This window comes from Pygocentrus nattereri, chromosome 28 (genome assembly GCF_015220715.1).
Source record: "Pygocentrus nattereri isolate fPygNat1 chromosome 28, fPygNat1.pri, whole genome shotgun sequence".
NCBI classification, from domain to species: domain Eukaryota; kingdom Metazoa; phylum Chordata; class Actinopteri; order Characiformes; family Serrasalmidae; genus Pygocentrus; species Pygocentrus nattereri.
The window spans coordinates 26,347,867-26,368,553 of NC_051238.1; the positions used below are offsets into that span (position 1 = coordinate 26,347,867).

Sequence of the window (20,687 nt, forward strand, 5' to 3'; positions counted from 1 at the left end):
TAGAGACAGAAATGTGCTGGTGAACTGCGGTCCAGTAGAGTAAATGCAGAAGCACTAGTGGAGTAAACAGTGATCTGTATATAAAGTGGACAGAGTACAGAGTGAACTGTACCCACAAATCAATAAAAAACATTTAAAAAAGAAAAGAAAACGCGTAAAATTCCCATGAAAGACTGCTTTAACCCCGGGATTATGAACACTCCCACTCGCAGCGCGTATCGCTCACGCCACGCGTGACGCGCTGTGGCTCTGTGTGGTTTCGCTGTCAGTCCGGAGGAGTTGACCGGAGCGGGCGCTGGATTTGCCGAAAGACGTCCGCCAAAGTTTCCTGGAGCACATTATAGACCTGTTTATCGGTCTGTTCTGACAGCATCTTAACCCGAGAGCTAAACAAAGCGGCGGAAGCGGCTTAATGTTTAAAACGCTTTCGGTTTTCACGTCTGACAGGACGACGCGCATTAGCTAGCTTCGCTAGCGGCTAGCTAACACACATTAGCGAGTTGGCTGCCGTGCAACGCTGATGAGAGAAATCGGACGGATGAGTCGGACAGCGCATCGCTAAAGGATCAAACCCAGCCGCTGTCCGACCATGCAGTCGGCACGGAGAGGATCCCACTGCTTGGAAATAGTCGATATTTACAAAAGAGGGCGAGAGTTGGGGGTCACTCCTCATCCTTCGTCCCGGGAGCCTTAAAAACTACCACAGGAGCGGAGGTACGTGCGGGGTAGCTTGGTTACCACAGACGGCTCTGCGCGTTCGTTCGAGATGTGAGGAAAAACGAGTGAGATAAGAGTTCGACTGCGTTCAGCCGCTTAAACTAAACTATCAGGGCGGTTTGTTTAACTGTGCTGCTGTCTTGCTGACCGGCTGTGCGTGACCACAGCTGACGTTGTCCGAGTTTGACAACACAGTGTTAGCCGCGATCGCTAGGCTGCTAGGTTAAGTAACGCAAGTAACGCAAGACTTTTCCGCAGACGGAGTTTTGCGTCACCGCTTTCTGGTTTGCGCCAGCCGTTCAGCCGTCTAGCGCTGCTAACCGCGGATATTTTGTGGGTAAAACTAGCTTGTGCTCAGTGAAGCAGACGTTAGCTGGCTAGCCGCTTGGCTAACCAGCTGTTTGTCAGTATTAAAGAAGCAGCGGAATCCAGACCGATACTGCAGAGTCAGCACAGCCAGTGCGTTATCAGGGAGGTTTTGCCCTTGTTGGGTCTAAATGTGACTCGTGTTTAGTGACCTTCAGCGGTTCAGCCTACATGCCAGTACACGCTGAAAGCCAGTGTCGCTGACTTTAGCCGCAAGCTGAGGCTGCTGTGTGGGAAGTGCTGTTGTCTGTACTGGACTCTGTCAGTTAAGCTGTTTCATTTAAAGGACGAGTCAACAACAACAACAACAACACGGCAGCCCTGCCAGTTACATGGTGAAGAAAGGTTGCTCTCACGGAGTTAAGACGTCTCAGATTTCAGGAACCAGCTGTACTTAAGTGGTACTTTTTTTTTTTTTAAGTGATACTTTTTTGATCCCACAAACGGGGAAATTCCACCTCCGCATTTAACCCATCCGTGAAGTGAATCACCACATACACACTAGTGAACACACACACTAGGGGCAGTGAGCACACTTGCCCGGAGCGGTGGGCAGCCCTATCAGTTGGGGGTTAGGTGTCTTACTCAAGGACACCTCAGTCATGTGCTGTCAGCCCTGGGGATCGAACCAGCAACCTTCCGGTCACAGGGCCAGATCCCTAACCTCCAGCCCACAACTGCCCCTAAAGAGTGCTATATAAAAGCTCTTACTTCAGTCAGAATAAGATTTACATGGTGCAGTGACTGGTCATCAGTGTGACCGTGACTGTACGATACATCGCTCGTACACACTTGAGTGTTGCTTTAAAACTCAGATGTTGTCTATGTTGTGTAAAGAAGTTCAAACTATCCTTGTCATTTTTTTATGTTTTAAAGTGGATTGGCCATGCTGGTTTAGTGATGGTAGAATTGAGTCCTTGGGAGTGAATTGAGTGAATTGACCCCAGTCAGCAGGCTCCATCAGAGACATAGGCCTATAGACGTATGAGAGGGAATATGCAGATGTATAGATTGTTTGTGACTTAATTTTATGCTTAATATGCATATGGTTAGAAATTGCTGTACCATATGTTACATGGATGGAAATAATGTGATATAGTGGTAATTGTGACTATTCCAATATAGCAGCCCGTCTAATGAAATATGAACAGTGCAGTGGTGTATTAACAGATTTGTCAGACTGTAAATGAGAGCTTGGGTCAAATAGTGTGGCATTCAGGCTAATCAGTATCAGGGCAGCTCATGACTTCAGCGTGCTACTGTGGTTTTTGAAAAAATGCCAGGCTGCCCCAGAAACTGTACTTTTGAGGCGAAGCAAAACAACAAGAAGTCCAGCCACAGGCATATTCCTGTCATCCTCACAAAGACCTATAGAATTCCTTGTGGGCGACTGATTGTGTGCTTCAGGAAACTTTGATATAATTACGGTTACAGGGAACTGGCATAACTGGTTACTGGCAAGTCCCAACAGTTTTTCTGAGCTTCTGCTCTATATGTACTTTCTGCACCTGATGACCCTGTTTTATGTCACAACACTGGGATATATGCTTTTGAAAGGAATTTCCAGTGTGGGTGTTGTGTATGGACACATTATTCATGACCACATGATAATCCTCTTATCGGAAAAGCCGCGGTGTGCAAACTGTTCTCTGTCCGCTTTCAGCTTCCATTCTTTTCATGGCTTGTTATTGATTTATTCCAAGTGTGGGGCGGTTAAGCATGTGACTTAGATGTCAGTCAGTATAGCTCGCTACGCCTTTGAGTGAGTAGTTAGTTTTAAGGTAAAAAGTAAATGTGCTGGAAAACGAGAGAGGTGTCCTCCACCCGCGCTGACATTTCACAGAGCAATGAGAGTTTTGTTATACATTGTGAGGAGTGGCCTGGTGTGCAAGTCCTCCTTGTGGCTGTGAGTTATGAGGTTTGGGTTTGGTAAAACTGCACTGTGGAGCTGAGTGAGCGCATTAAAGGGAAATTTTGCCAATTTGTAATTTGCCAAGATGTAAACAAATGTGCTGTTCCACAAAAACTAGTCTGAAGCATTTGATGGCTCTGAGAGCTCCCTGGGAAAGTTAGTACCTAAACTAGTTAGTTTATTTCAAAGTTTTGGCCTCATCAAAAAGGTTCCAACTAGAACCACATGCAACACATTCTCCATCAGTCTAAAGAACCATTTAACAATGCAGAGAACCCTTTAATCGTGCGAAGTGTTCAAAGTTCTATATGGAACCATTTTCTTTACTAAAGAACCCTTAAAGAACCGTCTCTTTGGTTCTTTGGTTCAAGTGTGCAACTCCGCTGTTTTTAGGCTATAGAAGTGTGTGGTAAGACTTTGGGCCTGCCGGTGGGCCCTGGCCATTTAGGGGTTAATATCATTGCAGCTGAGCTTTAGGCCTAATCATTATACTGAGAGCAGCACACTGATTAATCTGAACGGCCAATAAAAGGAACGATTTAAGAATCGGATTAATAATAACCTGCTCCCTTAAACACGAGGCCCTTTAAATCTCGGACGGCGAGATCGCAATGACCCATTTATCTCCTCCCGTCTTCTTCATTCCCCTGTTTTTCACTAGATGGTGGAAAAACATACGTCAACAAGCTCGCGCCATTTCATTGTTAAAAGCTTCAGTTTATCTAGTGTTTCTCTTTGTCAGTGATTGTTGTGCCACCACTGTTTTGCTAAACAAAACACCTCCTCCAACGTGTAGAAAGTGCCTGCCTACTGCACCACGAGAGCCAGAAGGTTGTGAATGCACAGTGCCAGTTTTTTATTGAATAGTAATCTTAGATACAACTTATAGTGAATGAGAGTGAAATGAATTCTGTTTATTTATGAATAAATTCTTGTTCTCCAGTTTGTGAAGTGCAGATCATGTTTGCAGGAGTCGTGAGCTTAGCAGCTGTGAATTCACATAGATCTGCATTACTCAGTTGCAGCTTCATTGTGACGGGCAGATGTCAAATATTAATAAAAGTCACGTGGACGCTTAAAGTTTATAGCAGTCATTTAGGTGAGGTTAGTTTGATGGGTGAAACGCTTGATATATGAGAGGTGGCCTCTCTTAAGGGATTTTTTGATGATGGCATGACACCAGAGGCACTCCTGCACTGGTTATTAAATATTATCCTTAGAATTATTAGTTAATTCTGGATGGGGCTGAGAATAGTAATCCTGCTGCAGTGAAAGTCATTTAGGGGCCTACAAAGATCTCTCTTACTTTGTGACACTACATGTTTATTTTTGTAAATTATGTAATGAATTACTAGTCAAGAAACTGCCTTATTAATTGTTGGAGTCAGTTTTATTTTGAAAAATAATTGTAGATTTATCTTGAGACTTTCAGTGATTTATTTATTTATTTTTTGTCTGTTAGGGTGGCCATTAAAGCCATATGATGGATGGGTATGAACTTTAGCAGGCAGACAGAAAGCCATGGAGGAGGTTGAGCAAGCTACTTGTGAGGTGAAGACTGAACCCCTGGCTGAGCTGACCGTGGTGCAGAGCGCCATGGTATTAACTGAGATTCTGGAAGGTGAGCAGTCTCCCCAGCAAGACCTCAGCTTTCCTCCTGTCAGTGAAGACACAGCCTGGTTAACGGTTCATGAAGGAGAGTCAACCTCCTCTGACTGTGGAGGAACATCAGACCTTCAGGAGTTAGGCTCTGCCTCAGGTGAGGAAGGAGAAGGCAGCGAGGTCTCGGACACACTAGGGGCAGGAGTATCGCCCATCAGCAAGGGATCATGGGAAACAAGTCTTCAGAACGGGGATGAAGTTGACAAAGATAAACAACAGAATAGCAGTCCTCCTGTAACAGACAGCACATTCCCAGGTAAAGAGGTGTCCAGAAGGACTTGATGATGTCACATACACCACAATGATATGCTTTAACAAGGGAAATGAGAGACTGTGTGTGTGTGTGTGTGTGTGTGTGTGTGTGTGTGTGTGTGTGTGTGTGTGTCTATATATATATATATATATATGCAGTCCTGCTCACCATTATTGGCACCCATGATGTTTACGTTTAAGTACATAATGTGGAATATCTCCTGGAATAAAATGATCAAGTGTAACAGCTTTTTTCTATAGAGAACTTCTGTTTCATACAAAAGAGCAAAGGATAAACAACATTTAAAACTAAAAACAACAGGAGAGAAAAAATAGAAAAACCTAAAGCTTGCTGTGGCACTGGTATTGGCACCCTTTACAGTAAATCAGTATAGAAACACATTTTGACTCACCTGTGCTAAATCACCTGTGATAAATTGTCAGTGCCCATATGACATTAATTACCCAATGAATGATGACTTGAGTGTTTTAAAAAGCCAATGGGTTATTCCCTGTTCCTTTGTCACAATGGTTAAGACAAAGGAGCTGTCTGAGTGCGCAATGTTATTAAGAAGTTTGCCAAGCATGGAACAGTCAAGAACCTACCTGGACGTGGAGGGAAGAGGAAAATCGATGAGAGATGTCTTCCAAGGTTGGTGCGAATGGTGGAAAAAAACACCACGTCAAACATCCAAAGACCAGGCCAACCTGGAACAGTCTGGGGTCATGGTTTCAACAGGTACCGTAGGGCGCACACTGAGCCAAGCAGAGCTTTATGGGCGAAGGCCAAGAAAGACACCATTGCTGAAGAAAAGACATAAAAAGGAACGACTCAGCTTTGCCAAAGAGTGCCTGGACAAACCACAATCCTTCTGGGAAAATGTTCTGTGGGCCGATGAAACAAAAATAGAGCTTTTTGGTAATGCACACCAACCGTTTGTTTACAGACGGCGCAATGAAGCGTATAAGGAAAAGAGCTGTGTGACAGACTGTGTGCTGTGGGGCTGTTTTGCAGCGTCTGGTACTGGGGGCCATGTCCGTATCACAGGAATTGTGAAATTGGAGAATTATCAAGAGATTTTACAGCGAAATATCCTACCCAGTGTAAGAACTTCATTTGAGTCGAAGATCATGGGTCCTCCAGCAAGACAAAGACCCAAAGCACACATCCAAAAGCACACAGGAATGGTTGAATAGGAAGAAATGGACTGTTTTAAAATGGCCAGCAATGAGTCCTCATCTCAGTCCCATTGGAAATCTGTGGGGTGAGCTGAAATCTGCCATTGGGAAAAAGAGCCCAGCAAACATTCAAGAGCTTGAGCAAACTGCAAAGGAAGAGTGGGGAGAAAATACCAGCTGAGAAGTGCAAGAAGCTTATAGATGGCTACAAGAAACGTTTGGAGGCTGTCATCACTGCCAAAGGGTGTGCTACCAAATATTAAGGAGGGGTGCCTTTATTAATGCACATGCCGTTTTTTCTGTTTCTTCTTTACAATGACAGCATGTAAGCTGAAAAACAGTGTTCTTCGTTATATTACTTTGAACCTCCAATTTAAAAACTCCTGATAATATAAATTTGGTACATTTCCATTTATTTCTGAAGATATTGTACAGGTTATGCAAAAAATGAAGGGGTGCCACAATTTTATTTATTTTGGTACGATTAAGTATTTTTACATAAATTAATTCACTTAAGCTATTGAAACTATTTAGATACTAGTCAGATCTAGATAATAAATATAACACATCAGGCTTTTTAGGATTTAAAAACAGCCTAAGAATAAAATTTTGGCCAGAAAATAAGCAGATACTGTTGATTGTTGATAAGATTTATTATATTTATATATGTTATTCCACTGTGTACTAAAGAGGTACATCATTAAAAACATATTGCCATACAAGGAAATGAAAATAGGTCAATAAATGCACATTTTGTTTGTTAATATCTGAAAAGAATATTAATGCAGTTCATTTATATGAGTGACACGTTGCCACTGCAGGATTTTGCGCACGTTCGAATGTCCATTAGAGTTGTTGCAGTATGTTTAATATTTTTCTCTTTCTCAGACCCTTTGCAGACTTCCTCTCTCTCGCTGTCTGATCAGCTGAGGTTGGGCCGGGATGAGTCTGACGGTGCAGGACTGAATGTGGAGTGCAGGATATGCGGGGACAAAGCTTCGGGTTTCCACTATGGTGTGCATGCCTGCGAGGGTTGCAAGGTACCTACTTAATCTGCCTACTACTTAAACCAGAGGTACCAGCCTAATCTCTCAGTTGTCGATTACCACCAGAACACTTTGTATGCCCAGTTTTGCTCTAGGAATGACCGAAGAAGGTTATGAAGATTGCATGATGCATTCACAAAATATAGCTAAATAAAGTTTGCAAGCCCAGCATTTGTAAAGTGTGACTGCAGACAGGCAGTGTGTATATTTGTTCATTTTGCCAGTGATAATAGCGTCACAGTCTCCTGGGTCCAGGCATGAGATTGAGAATGTAATTATAATGTCTGGTGACAACAATGAGGAATTTTGTCTGAAATGTGGGTGGGTACATAGACTTATTAGGGTTGGTACAAACAGAGTGTGAAATGTCAAAACCAGCCCAATGATTTATGAAGGTGGAGTTCAAAGAAGGGACCGGGCCTGTTAATGGAGGGCCTTGCCACTTGCTCTTACTCCCATCAAAACCATGACTGCGAAATACTAAAAGTATCAAAGTGGAGCTAAACAGCTAAACATGAAATATCAAATGTTTTTAGCTGTTTAAACCAGAACTTGCTTTAATTTTGGAGAGTAGAAGGATGTATTCCATTAATAAAGAAACCCGACCCGGAAATAACGTTTCCATAATGTTTTTCTATGGCAAAAGGTTTCTGACAATAGGGTGCAATTCGGTGTTGGTTGGCATGCTGATGACCTCATTGGCTAACCAGAGCCCTCTCTTTGTGGTGGAATGATCTGTAATTCAGCACTAGAAGTTTACAAGTTGTCCCCAAACGTGTGCTTGCTGCAAGACTACAGAGTTAACAGAATGATTAGTAGGTCTTCAGAGCAATGAGAGATTATCGTGCTGCATTTTCATGCAGATTTACTTCATTACAAAAGTGAATATTCAAAGATTCATATAGAAAAGTTATAATGTTGTAATGTTGTGGTGTGGACAGAGGGGGCAACCACAGTCTGTACACCACTTTTAACAGGATGAGTATAATGTGAAAGTGATTTATGCTCTTAATAAATTTAAGTTTGAAGTCTGTACAAACTTACTAACCCACACTGTGGTGTCACAAGTAGTTTGAAGTGTACTATGTTTGTAATGTAGTAAGTGTAAGTGAACTGTGCAGACAAATGTATTTGTCTACCTGCACATTTACATGTTTTTCTGTTTGGCAGGGATTTTTCAGACGCACTATTCGTATGAAGATAGAATACGACCGCTGTGAGCGCATCTGCAAAATTCAAAAGAAGAGTCGCAATAAGTGCCAATATTGCCGCTTCCAGAAGTGCCTGGCTCTTGGCATGTCCCATGATGGTGAGAAATGTTCAGTCAAACTAGAATAATGAAATCTGGGGAGGGGGGGGAAGGGGGGGGGGGGTGAGTTTGGCCATTGGTAAATTTTAATAGGGGCTATGTTTAGCTTTGTTTCAGAATAATCTTTTGCCTCCTATACTTTAGTCATAGTGTTGGTCACAGTGTGTAGAAATGACAGACCCTTTAAGTTTCCCTTCATCGTGTTATTATCTTCTGTTGTTGTTGTTGTTGTTGCCACATAGTTTTAAAGTTAGGAACATGCTGGAAATCAAAGTCTGCATGTGAGTGATTTTAATCCTTTTTTTTTGTAATGCCACAGCTATTCGGTATGGGCGTATGCCTGAGGCAGAGAAGAAGAAGCTAGTGGCAGGGCTGCTGGCTGGAGAGAAGAGTCTGCTAAGCCCTGGAGGCTCTGATCTCAAGACTTTGGCCAAGCACGTCAATACAGCCTACCTTAAGAACCTTAGCATGACCAAGAAAAAAGCACGAAGCATCCTCACTGGCAAGACCAGCTGCACACCGGTATTTAAACTTTTTGTGTTCATTGGGTGTAGAACTGATTTGTTATCTGTAGCTTGTGTGTGTGTGTGTGTGTGTGTGTGTGTGTGTGTGTGTGTGTGTGTGTGTGTGTGTGTGTGATTAAAAAATTGACTGTGTTAAGAATTTGACTTCACATGATGAGATCCTGATAAATGTCATTTTACTAGGATTTTAGTAGCAGTGTAATATAACTTGAGTCTATATGAGCAACCACCTCACAGCACATGCTGATCATGGTTATTTTTCTTCTTCTTCTTGTTTCATTGGCTAATTTCAATCTTCCTCTGCCTGCAGCCCTTTGTGATTCATGATATGGACTCTTTGTGGCAAGCTGAGAATGGCTTAGTCTGGAACCAGTTGAATGGTGCGCCCCCAAACAAAGAAATTGGGGTCCATGTTTTTTACCGCTGCCAGTGCACCACAGTGGAAACCGTTCGAGAGCTCACAGAATTTGCCAAAAACATCCCTGGCTTTATAGATCTCTACCTCAATGATCAGGTACAAATAGTGTAGTAGTTCTTGCCCATCATGGGTCTCGGTGTCACAACAGAACAACATAAAGAGAACACATCGTATATTGTTTAAGCTTTTTTTTTCCCCCTTGCACTTAATGTATTCCTTGGACTTCTCATCTTTCAGGTAACCCTGTTAAAGTATGGTGTCCATGAGGCTATTTTTGCAATGCTGCCATCCCTAATGAATAAAGATGGACTTCTGGTAGCCAATGGGAAGGGCTTTGTGACAAGAGAGTTTTTACGTAGTCTACGTAAACCCTTCAGTGAAATTATGGAACCCAAGTTTGAGTTTGCTGTGAAGTTCAACGCCTTGGAGCTGGATGACAGTGACTTGGCTCTGTTTGTGGCAGCCATCATATTGTGTGGAGGTGAGTGTTTAGACAGTGATGCAAGGGTGATGCTGAATAGTAGGTGTGCACCAATAGTCAAACCTAGAGTTCATGCCAGTGATGTATAATTTCAGCTCAGTAACCTTATGTTCTTACACAATTCTGGCTTAATTTCACACGTTTTCCAGACTGTTTTTCAGTTTTCTACGTCCTCTAAATGTTCTATAATCAGAAAAGTCATTTTGTACAGGCTGCCAAGTGTTTGGAACAGGAGCTGATCGAAGTGTCACTGTGTCTGCGTTCAACAGAGTATTCATTCACAAAACTGTGCCTTGAAGAATATTTAATGATGAGTTATACTTTTCTTTAGAATCTTCTCAACTGAGATATGTGGCTTTTTGCTCTGTCTCCCTGTCTAGACCGTCCTGGACTCATGAACATGAAGCAGGTAGAGCAGATCCAGGACAGCATCCTCCAGGCCCTGGACCAGCACCTGCAGGTGCAGCATCCTGATTTGCCTCACCTCTTCCCCAAGCTGCTGCAGAAGATGGCTGACCTCCGGCAGCTGGTCACCGAGAACGCTCAGCTGGTCCAAATGATTAAAAAGACTGAATCTGAGACGTCCCTCCATCCACTTCTACAAGAAATATACAAGGACATGTACTAAGTCTTACAGCTTAGTAGACTCTTAACCAGGACGGAAAGACATGTATATTGTACCCAGGTCTACATGGTGCTGTAGACACCTTGAGATTTTTATATAGACTGCTATGGAGTTTTACAGATACTGTATTTGAAAACTGACTTTTTTCTTAGGGAGAAGGTTTGTGGGTTTTTTCTTTTCCTTTTTTCATAATAAATCTTAATTTTGTCATTAAGGTCCATCTTGCTTAGTTTCCACCTGGTCAACAGCATGGAGATATCACAATATAATCCCAACAGTATTCTGACTAAGATGTGTGTTATGTAGACACCTTTTTCCCCAGTGATGCTCTGAAATAGGCTTTGGTAAATCCTAACATAGTTTCACTAGAACGTCTTGCATTGTGCATTTATCAAGGCTGCACACACACACACACACTTTTAGAGTCCCTTAATTTGCCCGTTTTGTGAATTTTGTCAAAGCCCCCAGTATCGAACTCAGTGCCAGAGTGTTATAGAAACATTGTTTGAATCAAATGTTCTCACTTGTGTCCACGACCTCGTAGTTGCTTTGAAAGGAAATGCTACATTAATTTTGTTTCCCTAACATGTGCACACTGCTAAATCAGAATACTGCCTTATTCACAGTGTTGTCCATATTCAGTCTATTGTGTGCAATTATCTCTTCTAGTGACCTGCTTTTCATTTGCCCATATATGATTGAGTTTCAAGTAGAACCGATATGTAAACAGTACATCAGAACACACAGTTAAAGGGGCATTCCAGCTTAAAACGAGCATTTGATATGCTGTCATGCTGTGTAATATTCTCTAGCACAGCACTGCCCTCCTCAGCCTCATCAGTTTGACAGAATCCACAATTTATCCTTTCTGTGTTTTGGTCCTTCAGTGTTCTCTCACTACATTACCCACCATGCATTATGCACATAAAAAGACATCCTGACTGCTGGCTTAGCAACTGATTAACAGGCTAAAAATAACAGCTGTGGGTTTCCTAGCAGTGCTGTTGGCCATCTTTAAACTAGGAAATCTCACCATAGAAAATACTTCTGCGCCACTGTAAGAGGCATATTTACAACCCATGTAGAGGTTAATGGTTACATTTTAAATTTTGGCCAGAATGTCCCTTTAAGCCAGTCTTTCTCCTTTGCTATTGACTGTGTCATCTTTGTAGGAAATGATATATGCTGTAGTTCACTTTACGGATTGGGTTCTATGAGGATTGTTTTGTGTGTGTGTGCATATGTTTTAGCCATATACTGCTATTCTTGGACTGTTAAGATCTAACATTATACTTGGGAAGCACACAGCACCTGCTGCAGACTCCAGATATCAAGCTAAGTGTTTCTGGAGAATAGCAGCAAATAATGCGAATCATGTGTGGGAGTTTTATTCTGATGCAGATGGGGTGATGAATGCCAAACTGCTTTAATGATGAATTAATTTCACTTAAGATGCTTCAAAATGAAATTCTTCAGAACACTCGTGTTCATTTCTTGTTCACGTGTCACCCTGTTATACAGATTTGTGAGTTCTTCCTTTTAAAGTCAATAATCGTGTAATGTTGTATGGCCCAAAGTTGCATCCACATAAAATAGCTTAGAGGATTTTAGTCTTTAACCCTACAGACATGAGACTGGCTGTATGATACAACCACCTACATATCTGTATATTTCACCTAATACGTTTTTTTTTGTTTTGAGTTTGTTTTTTTCCCTGTTTGAAGGCATTTGAGATGCTACCATGTGCTGACATAGTTTATATGTTTGCTGCTGTAAAGCTGAAGAGCACAATACAAATGACCTATATAACCAATGGGGTGTTTATTTGGTTTGATATGAAATCTTGCCTTGTTTACTTTGTCCTGAATGCACATACACACTTTTCATTCAATGTAAATCGGCAGCCTTTCAGTATTTGCGAGCAGCTACTCAGTTGTTTACTGTGTCTCTCCCAGTAAGGCAGCAGCTGCTGGAAACCAGAGTTGAGTCATCAGTTGTTTCCTTCACAAGCCACTTGCACTAAATGCAGCATGTATGTTTTAGATCACTGTTGGTTTCTGTAGGTGTGTGTCGTTTATCTGAGATATTTGTGATATCAGTCTTTCACGAAGTGGGACAGCTCAGTTACCTAGATAACTAAAGACCGAAACAGAAGACCAAGGCTGTGCAGGTCCTACTGGGCAAGTCCTCACTTAGAACCTAAAGTGATAGTTCAGTAGAAAATGAAATTTAATCAGTTTTCCGCTCTGACCACAACTGTAGTCAAACATCCAAGACACGTTTGCTTCTGTGGTCCTATGAAGTTAATGTAGCCATCAAGTAATGGAAGCTTATACACCTAAATCATCATGTTATCCTGAATTTCCATCTCAAATAGACTTGTTTATGTAGTTTTTACTGATATTCTATTGATATTTATAGAAATGGACATACAAAATTCACTACTTCTCTCTTTTTTGTATGTGATAGAAACCCACAGGTCTCTATCTGATAGTTCACCGCTCCTCGTGGTGGGAGGCAGATGTGTGATGTTTGGTAGGATGAATACATTATTTATTAGCCCCCCCCCCCCGGCACTTTAACGGGCAGATCTGCATTTGCCGATGTCGAAGTGGGCGTGTCTATCCGCCCCACAAAGAGCCAATTGACTAAAGGTTATTTTAATTGATGGAGCCACGCCCACCAATTATATATGTGTGCATTTAATGCGCCCAACGGCAGAGGCCGAGGAGCGAACTACCAGATGGAGGATAGACGTTTGAGTGAAGGCTTTAGCGAACGTAGTGTTTGTAGGTAAGAAGGAGCAAAGAAAGTGGTTTTAACGCGAGGTTTTAAAGGCGGTCCTATAAACGTCGCGAAAGGCGAGGGGGTCTTGTGTTCGTGGCTTGGCGGAATTAAAACGTTGAGGTTTTAAGCTCTTCTGGCCAGTGTGCGGCATTAGCTGGGTCACGCCAGCGCCGCATAACTCATCCCTTTTAAGGGATTCACTTTTTTTGAAGAGTATCATGTACACGGTGGTGTGTGTGTGTGTGTGTGTGTGTGTGTGTGTGTCTTTAGACTCCTACACGAAGCTCCTATCACCAAAAAGGGTTAAATAAACGAGAGAGAAGTAGTGACCGGTGTTTACGAGGCGAAGCTCGGGACTTTCTCTCTCGCCCCTCATTGGCTGATCAGGCTCCGTGCGTGACGCAGGTCCCCTCGGTACTGCCCCTCTGGTCACCGAGTAAATGAGTGAAGCGACCACAACTTTAGTCCTAGTTACTGGTCAGTCGGCCAACACTAGCTCCCGCAGATGGACGGATGCCGAGTCCCGCGCAGACAGTCAGGAAAACGCGGTTTTAGTGTAGAAGGGCGAATCTGCAGGTATGGACTCCGGAGCCGCGGGCGGGTGTGTTTACACGTAAAGCTGCCCGCCTGGCTAGCCGAGCAGCCGCCGTTAGCCACGAGCTGTGTTTACACCCGGTTATGCCCTGGAAGTTTCCGCGGTGTCGGGATCTGTTTTATATGATCCGCGTCAGCGCGCGCGCCTCGCGTTTTCCTGTTGAAACTCGCGGATTTAGTTTCCAGCAAAACTTTCTTGAGGTAACGACGTAGTTTCGCTTTCCCGGCTAACGCTCAGCCGTAATCCACGGCAGCCAGTGGCTGGTGGCTGGCTTTCACACGGTCCTCAGCCCTCTCAGCAGGAGTTCTTCAGTGAAGGGACTGGTTCTGTGTGGAGAAGTCTTCAGACCGCCTGTGGTTCTACCACAGAACCTTTTCGAGAAGTTCTGTGTAGCATCGCTTGTTGGGATGTGACGCTCGTAATGATGGAAGGACCCCTTTGGTGCTGTGTAGAACCTTTTTCAAAATGGTTCAAAGTAGAACCTTATAGAACACGTTCTCAATCAGCTGGTTCTGATGAACCTCTTTCGCTATGCAGAGATCTCGTTCAGCGTCAGATGATTCTATGTAACCCATGGTTCTAAATAGAAGCGGTCACTTTGGTAAAGAACCCTTGAAGGGTTGGTAAAGAACCTTTTTTAAGAAAGTTCTTGGCAGAAATTGTCCTGTTCTAGACTCGGATGCTCATCGAAATGTCAACAAATCTTGTGTAACCCGGCCATTGCTCTGTTTGTGTCTCAGGCAGTTCATAAACGGCTCCTGTAGGTATGGTCAGCGCTGTTATTATCTGCATGAGTGGCCCACAGTGCCCTCAGTTCAGGTGTGCAGGTACTTCCAGAAAGGAAGTTGCTGGTTTGGTGATAACTGCAGGTAAGACCTGCCTCCGTCTGGTGTGCCTTACCTCTTACCGATTTCGCTGTTGCGTTTTTCATGTGTGTTCCCCATTTTCAATTACAGGTATCTTCACGTTCCTTGTACGGCTAGTGAGACGTCAGGCAGCAGGCGAGGCTCAGCACCTGTAGTCCACTCCTCTGCCTTGGCTGGCCATGCCTTGACTGGGCGTAGGGGGTCTGAGCCCTCCCTTCTTGCAGATCAGGGTGCACACGGCTCAAGACGGAGAGGGTCTGAGCCTCTGCTTACAAGCTTTATAAGCCTACAGCAGAATTTACAACATCCAGCTGCAGGTATCGCAGAGGAGGAAGAGGATGCAGCTGCTGAAGCAGGGCCTGTACCTCGCCGGCAGGGTACTGTCGCAGCATTTTTGTGTTTACATGGAATGTTTCTTCAGTCATTTGACCATTTTGTCAGGCAGGTCTACCATAGGTGCCCTTTGTAGGTATACAGGTACTATATGTGGCATAGACGGTTATCCTCCCTCCACGTTTTAAGCTGCTCCATCTTGCTGCTTGTTCTGAGAATAGTCTGCTTACTAACAATATTGGGCCGACAGTGGTCTTTTGGTCAGAAACTGACCACTGACGAAGGGCTAAAAGAACAGTTTCATTTACAGGGTAGGTGTTTTTGTAATGGAGCCCTGTTAGTTTGGAGCACTTGAACGCTTTGTGCCTTATGCACTTTCACCATGAGCAACATGCACGTCCATAACGTTACCAGGTTAGTGTCACTGCTGTGCTGGAAATGGCTTACCGCCCGAAGCGGTGGTCCTCTGGGTCCTCTTTATTGATGGATGGTTTAGGAGGCAGATGGTGTGGAGCTATAAATGGGCTAGTCAGTTGTGTACCTAACATGCATCTGTATGTTGTGTGTGTGTGTGTGTGTGTGTGTGTGTGTACCTGTTGGCATATGTGACTTTGCCGACTGAAATGAAGATGCATCCATGTCTCTATTGAACTTAACTCTGTAGTTGTTACGTTGACTAGCAGAAGATAACCGTGTCTTCATGTGCAGATGTGGGATGGCCGCTACAAAGTACTTGCGCTAGTCCCAGTCATTCAAACAGCACTGAATCTGCTGGCTCCGTGTCTCATGCAGCTTCTGCTGAAGCTCAGGAAAAAATGGTGTCTGAAACTGACAAACAGGTGAGCTGTGGGTTTGTGGTTGGGGTGTTTGTGTGTGGGTTTTTTTTTCTTTTAGTCACTGAGCCAGTGATTTACTTTATCATGTTCAGGAAGCCAGTCTGCAGGATGGACTGGAGAGTGGTGCAACAGCTTCAGCTGAGCAGGACCCAACAGATGCCTACAATAAAAGCAAAGATGTGTTCTGTGGCATCTGCATGGACAAAGTTTACGAGAAGGCCACAGAGAGAGAGAGGCGCTTTGGCATCTTGCCCAACTGCAGCCATGCTTTCTGCCTTGGTTGTATCATGACATGGCGAAAGACCAAAGAGTTCCAGGAAGATGTAATTAAGTAAGCTCGTTAAAACATGTTCCTTACCTGCTTTCAAGCAATGACGCATGTGTTGTCACTGTCTTTTTTTTTTTTTTTTTTTTTTTTTTTGGACTACTCCATGACTATTTTTTTATTTTTGAACAGGGCCTGTCCACAGTGCAGAGTGAAGTCCTCATTTTACATTCCCAGCAAATATTGGGTCTGTGAGGATGAGCCAAAGGCAGCACTGATCTCTTCGTTTAAAGAGAAAAGCAGGTTGGGTGATTTGCATCTTCACTCTTGACTTGGTCTGTATGAAGTAATCGTCTGACTTATCACAAAAACGGTCAGAGGCTATGGGGAAGTGAGGCATTTCATGCATCCTATCCCTGAACTTCAGTGTGGTGTAGAAATCTAGTTTTGTAGTCTTCAGCTTGTCTTCAGCAGACTTGTGGCTTTTTTTGTAATATAATTACTGTACTGTAGATTCAACTGGTTCTTTTTTTACAAAATGGATCATATTAAAGGACAAACTGTCATGTATAACTTGCACCGTGAGCAGGGTGCTTCTTGGTATCCTATCTGAAGGAACTGTTTCTCCCCATCCAGCAAAATGAAGTGCAATTTCTTCATGCGTCATGGATGCTGCCCCTTTGCATCGGAGTGCATTTTCAGCCATGACCTGCCACCTGGGCACAGACCTCAATGTAGACCCTTTAGACCAAAGGTAACTTCTCTCTTTAGGGGCTTACCGGCCTAAAACGAGTTTAATGGTTGTCATGTAGCACCACATCGCTTGGCCCAGTTTGACAGAATTCATGATTTTTCATTAGTTGACACCACAGGGATTTCAAATCATAACTACTTTCCTAGCAGCTGATCTGCAGGCCAAGAAATCCAACCAAACTAACTTTGCAACTCTTACCTTGGTGTCTAGGTAAACTTGCTAACGTTAGCTTTTATCTTGTCTTCCTCATCTGATGAGTCACTGGTCATTTAAGCAATTGGTTCTCCATTCATTAATGAATTCAAGCCATATACCAGTTGTATGGCTGCAGTGATGTTCAGCTGTGAGTTATGACCTGAGGAATCCTTTAATTTTGCTTTTCTGTACAGTGGAATGGTGTTGCATTAGTTATGCTGGTGGTACTTTGGAAAGCTGAAATAAATCTACTAACGTCATTCTTTCCCCCCACTAGAGTGCTGCAGACTTGCTGGATCAACGGCTTTTGAGCTACTTCATTACCCTGGGACTCTTGGATAATGAGGACTTTGATTTTCTTGATCTAATAGACTTTTGAGCCTGTGGTCATCTTGGCTTTCTAGAGCTCATGCAGTCTTCAATTCTGGGTCCTGGAGAAGGTCATAATATCTAAAGTAATAAGTTAATCTGTCATTAAGGGAAGTTGGTGAGATCAGAGGCGCATGTGCCTCCTGCTTTAGATGAATCTAGTCAAACTGCTACCCTGGATGCTGTTGAGCCATTCTGAGTTGGTTAACTTTCTGCCTGTTTGGCTAACTTAGCCATGTTAGATTTACTGGGATATTGTTAAAGGAAAGACTGTTCAACTTCAAAGGGTGCAGTTCTGTCTTTGTCCTCAGACTTCACCACAAAGGAGACTGGGTCAAAGTATTTTTGCTGTAACTTGAAAAAATGAATTTGAAATTTTCATTGTTAATACTTGATCTAGTGCTTTATTGTTCACTTATGTACCTTTTTTTTGTAATCATTTTCACCTCAGTGTATTACTCGACTACTTGCACCTTTTTATTTTTTTTTTTTTTGTGTGTCACTGAGACCAGATTTTAATGGTATTTTGTCTTTAGTGAATTTTTATGTGTCTAGACTCTGCCACTTTAGCCATGTCTGACTTGATGTTCTTGTTAATCCAAATACTACTGGCCAGAGGATTGATTTAGCCCAGTACTGGGCTGGATGGTAGTTTGCTCTAGCTCTGGGAAAACTAGTCGTCCACGTGTAACCTGTTGGCAAGGCTTTTGAAGACTTGGTGTATTGCAGTGTTGACTGGTACAACCAGGACTTGGCATCACTATAGCTTTTATTGCCCATGTTTGTATTTAGTTGAGAAAGTGAAAATAAAATGCGATTTTGCCTCATTTTGCTCTCCTTTGTCAAAGTTCATGCCTTCATTTGAAAGTTCAGCATCTAAGCTTCTTTTACATTTTATACATGTTAGTTTGACATGTAACTCTGGCATCAGTTATCAATACACTTTGAAATCTGTAAGATTTATTTTCTAATGTTTAGTTTTTGGGCTGGTATATTTGCTGTTCATCTGAATAAATAGAAAACGGAAATGATCAGAATCCTTTATTGATCCCAGGGGGAAATTGCAGTTGTTTAGTTGCAGCCATGTATGTAAAAGAATAAATACTTTAATTTAAAACAGATTTGCAATATGTACAAGATTTAAGTTCTTATGAATACAGTAAAGTGGCAGTGACTGAATATTAAACATCTTGTATATGGCAGTTTAAATTATTGTACCTTGGAGTTATTGCAGTGACTACACACATAAGCAGAACTGTTTGGTATTGAGTTTTGCACAGATGATCCACGCTTTGTGAATCACACACTGAGGGAGGAGTTAGTTTGATGACCACAGGTAAGAGTGGTATTTTGGTAGACTGAGTCTTGCACTGAATGAGCTCCTGTGTCTCATGTCAGAGAGAGGGTGGGAGCCACTGTCCATAGATTTCAAATATATTACAACTACTTTCTAAGTACGAGTGGACTTCTGTCATGCAATGGCATACATTAGGGGGCGGTATGGGATGCAGTCCGCAGCCCACTGAAACCAGAAGAACAACGAACCAGCGCCGGTTTATGATCAGCCTGTTTCCTCCTATTCACCCACCAGGACTGCTACTCGGCAGGGGGCGCTCGCGAGTGAGTCCTCAATGAAGGGGAGTAAATGGAGCTCAACGGCTAAAAACGAAAATTAAAATATGTTCTGATCACTCGCACAGAACGTTTTTAATTTCAGAAAGGATGCATTTCACTCTAAAAGCTAAGAAAACTCACCTATATTTTTCTGTTTTTCTACAGCAAACGGGTTTAGGGCAGCAGGAGGCGGGCTTTACTGCTAGAGCGTCATGATTGATTGGCGAGCGGAGCCGCTCATTGGCTGTTCGCGCTCACTGACGTCACGTTTTAAACTACGGCCGTTTTAAACTATATCTCGAGTTTGAAAGCTCTTAAAAATATAATGGAGGTATTAAAATGTTTTATGACGTTTTTACGAAACGTTTTTACACTAAAAATGTTTAAGCATTTATAGACTATGATTTTTCATGGTTTTCATTCCATTCATTTTGGACTCACTCGGGAGCGCCCTCTAGCGTTTGAGAAAACCGGAAGACATTGCAGAGTGGGAATTCCACTGTTGCTAACTTAGCGACTTTTCAGAGCCTCTAGCGACTTTATTTTTTAAAAAGCGACAAATCTAGCGACTTTTTGTGGTGTTATTGGAGACTTTTGGAGACTCTGAGATGAACCGCTCCACGCCCACACTGCGCATGCGCCGCCCCGTATTTACAGAGCGGGATGTACATAGAAATCGGAAGTCTGGAGACCCTTAACTCAGTCCTGTATGTCCGATACGCTCTCAGGCTGTCTGCTGAGGCTCGCTATGAGCTCAAGCTGCCTGATGATGTTTTGCAGCTTTTTGGCACATCAGCTGCTTATTCATATAAGTCGGCTCCCTCAGCTGAACCTGCCATAGAAGACCAAAATGAAGATGACCTACTCTTTCAGTGAGCCAGAACAGTTTGTGAATAATAGTTTTGAAACTAAAGAAAAAAAGAAAAATAAATAAATAAAAAAACTAAAAATAAATAAATAAAAAAACTAAAAATAAATTAAAAATAAAAACTAAGTAACTGACTAAGTGTCTCTTTTAAGGTCACTTTGCCGTCCCAAGCCCTGATAAAGGAGGAGGGTTGAACGTAGAACAGCAGTTCCTGCTAACTGCTACTCTAACAATTATGTTATGCTATTCACACTTCGGTCTGCCAGACTTGGGTACAGACGTGTGATGTGTATCCCACTGGTAAAGAACTCTTTCCTCAGGAATAACCTGCACCTACTGTCACTTTAACTGTAGCACATGTTTACAATTGCACTATTGCACTTTAGCACTCATTTCTGCTGCAGACAATCATGTTCCCGGCAAGGCACAGCACCATCCATCCATACCACTGTAATTTATACACTGCAACCTAACCTGTTGTAAATTTAAAAACCTCTATTAGTAGCCTATATTTAGTGCGTTATTTCTTGATTAATATATATGCTTGTATATATACTCTTTTGTGTTTTTAACGTTATATTTGGCATTCTTAGCGAGGAGCAAAGTAAGCTTTTCATTATATATAAGGAAACCTGTTTCCTCTGTGCAAATGACAATAAACACTTTGAACTTGAGCTTGAATTTAACAACACAGCAAAAAACTGATTTATGTAA

At 42.6% G+C, this 20,687-nt stretch overlaps 2 protein-coding genes across 3 annotated transcripts; both read left to right on the plus strand.

Annotated features, from left to right (window-relative positions):
- Positions 1-257: 257 nt before the first annotated feature.
- Positions 258-12,304, plus strand: ppardb (peroxisome proliferator-activated receptor delta b). Its single transcript, XM_017722410.1, has 8 exons — positions 258-714; positions 4,458-4,913; positions 6,977-7,128; positions 8,305-8,443; positions 8,763-8,965; positions 9,278-9,481; positions 9,623-9,866; positions 10,247-12,304. The coding sequence occupies exons 2-8, from the start codon at positions 4,517-4,519 to the stop codon at positions 10,492-10,494; spliced, it is 1,587 nt and encodes a 528-aa protein (XP_017577899.1). The 5' UTR covers positions 258-714; positions 4,458-4,516; the 3' UTR covers positions 10,495-12,304.
- Positions 12,305-13,221: 917 nt separating this feature from the next.
- On the plus strand, positions 13,222-18,318 carry mkrn4 (makorin, ring finger protein, 4). 2 transcript variants are annotated; one of them, XM_017722408.1, is made up of 8 exons: positions 13,222-13,284; positions 14,614-14,742; positions 14,830-15,116; positions 15,781-15,911; positions 16,001-16,239; positions 16,366-16,476; positions 16,810-16,927; positions 17,400-18,318. In XM_017722408.1, exons 1-8 carry the CDS (start codon positions 13,235-13,237, stop codon positions 17,499-17,501), a joined length of 1,167 nt encoding a protein of 388 aa, XP_017577897.1. In that variant the 5' UTR covers positions 13,222-13,234; the 3' UTR covers positions 17,502-18,318. The 2 variants fall into 2 exon arrangements, with proteins under 2 accessions (XP_017577897.1, XP_017577896.1); XM_017722407.2 differs by lacking the exon at positions 13,222-13,284 and adding an exon at positions 13,688-13,854.
- Positions 18,319-20,687: the final 2,369 nt, after the last annotated feature.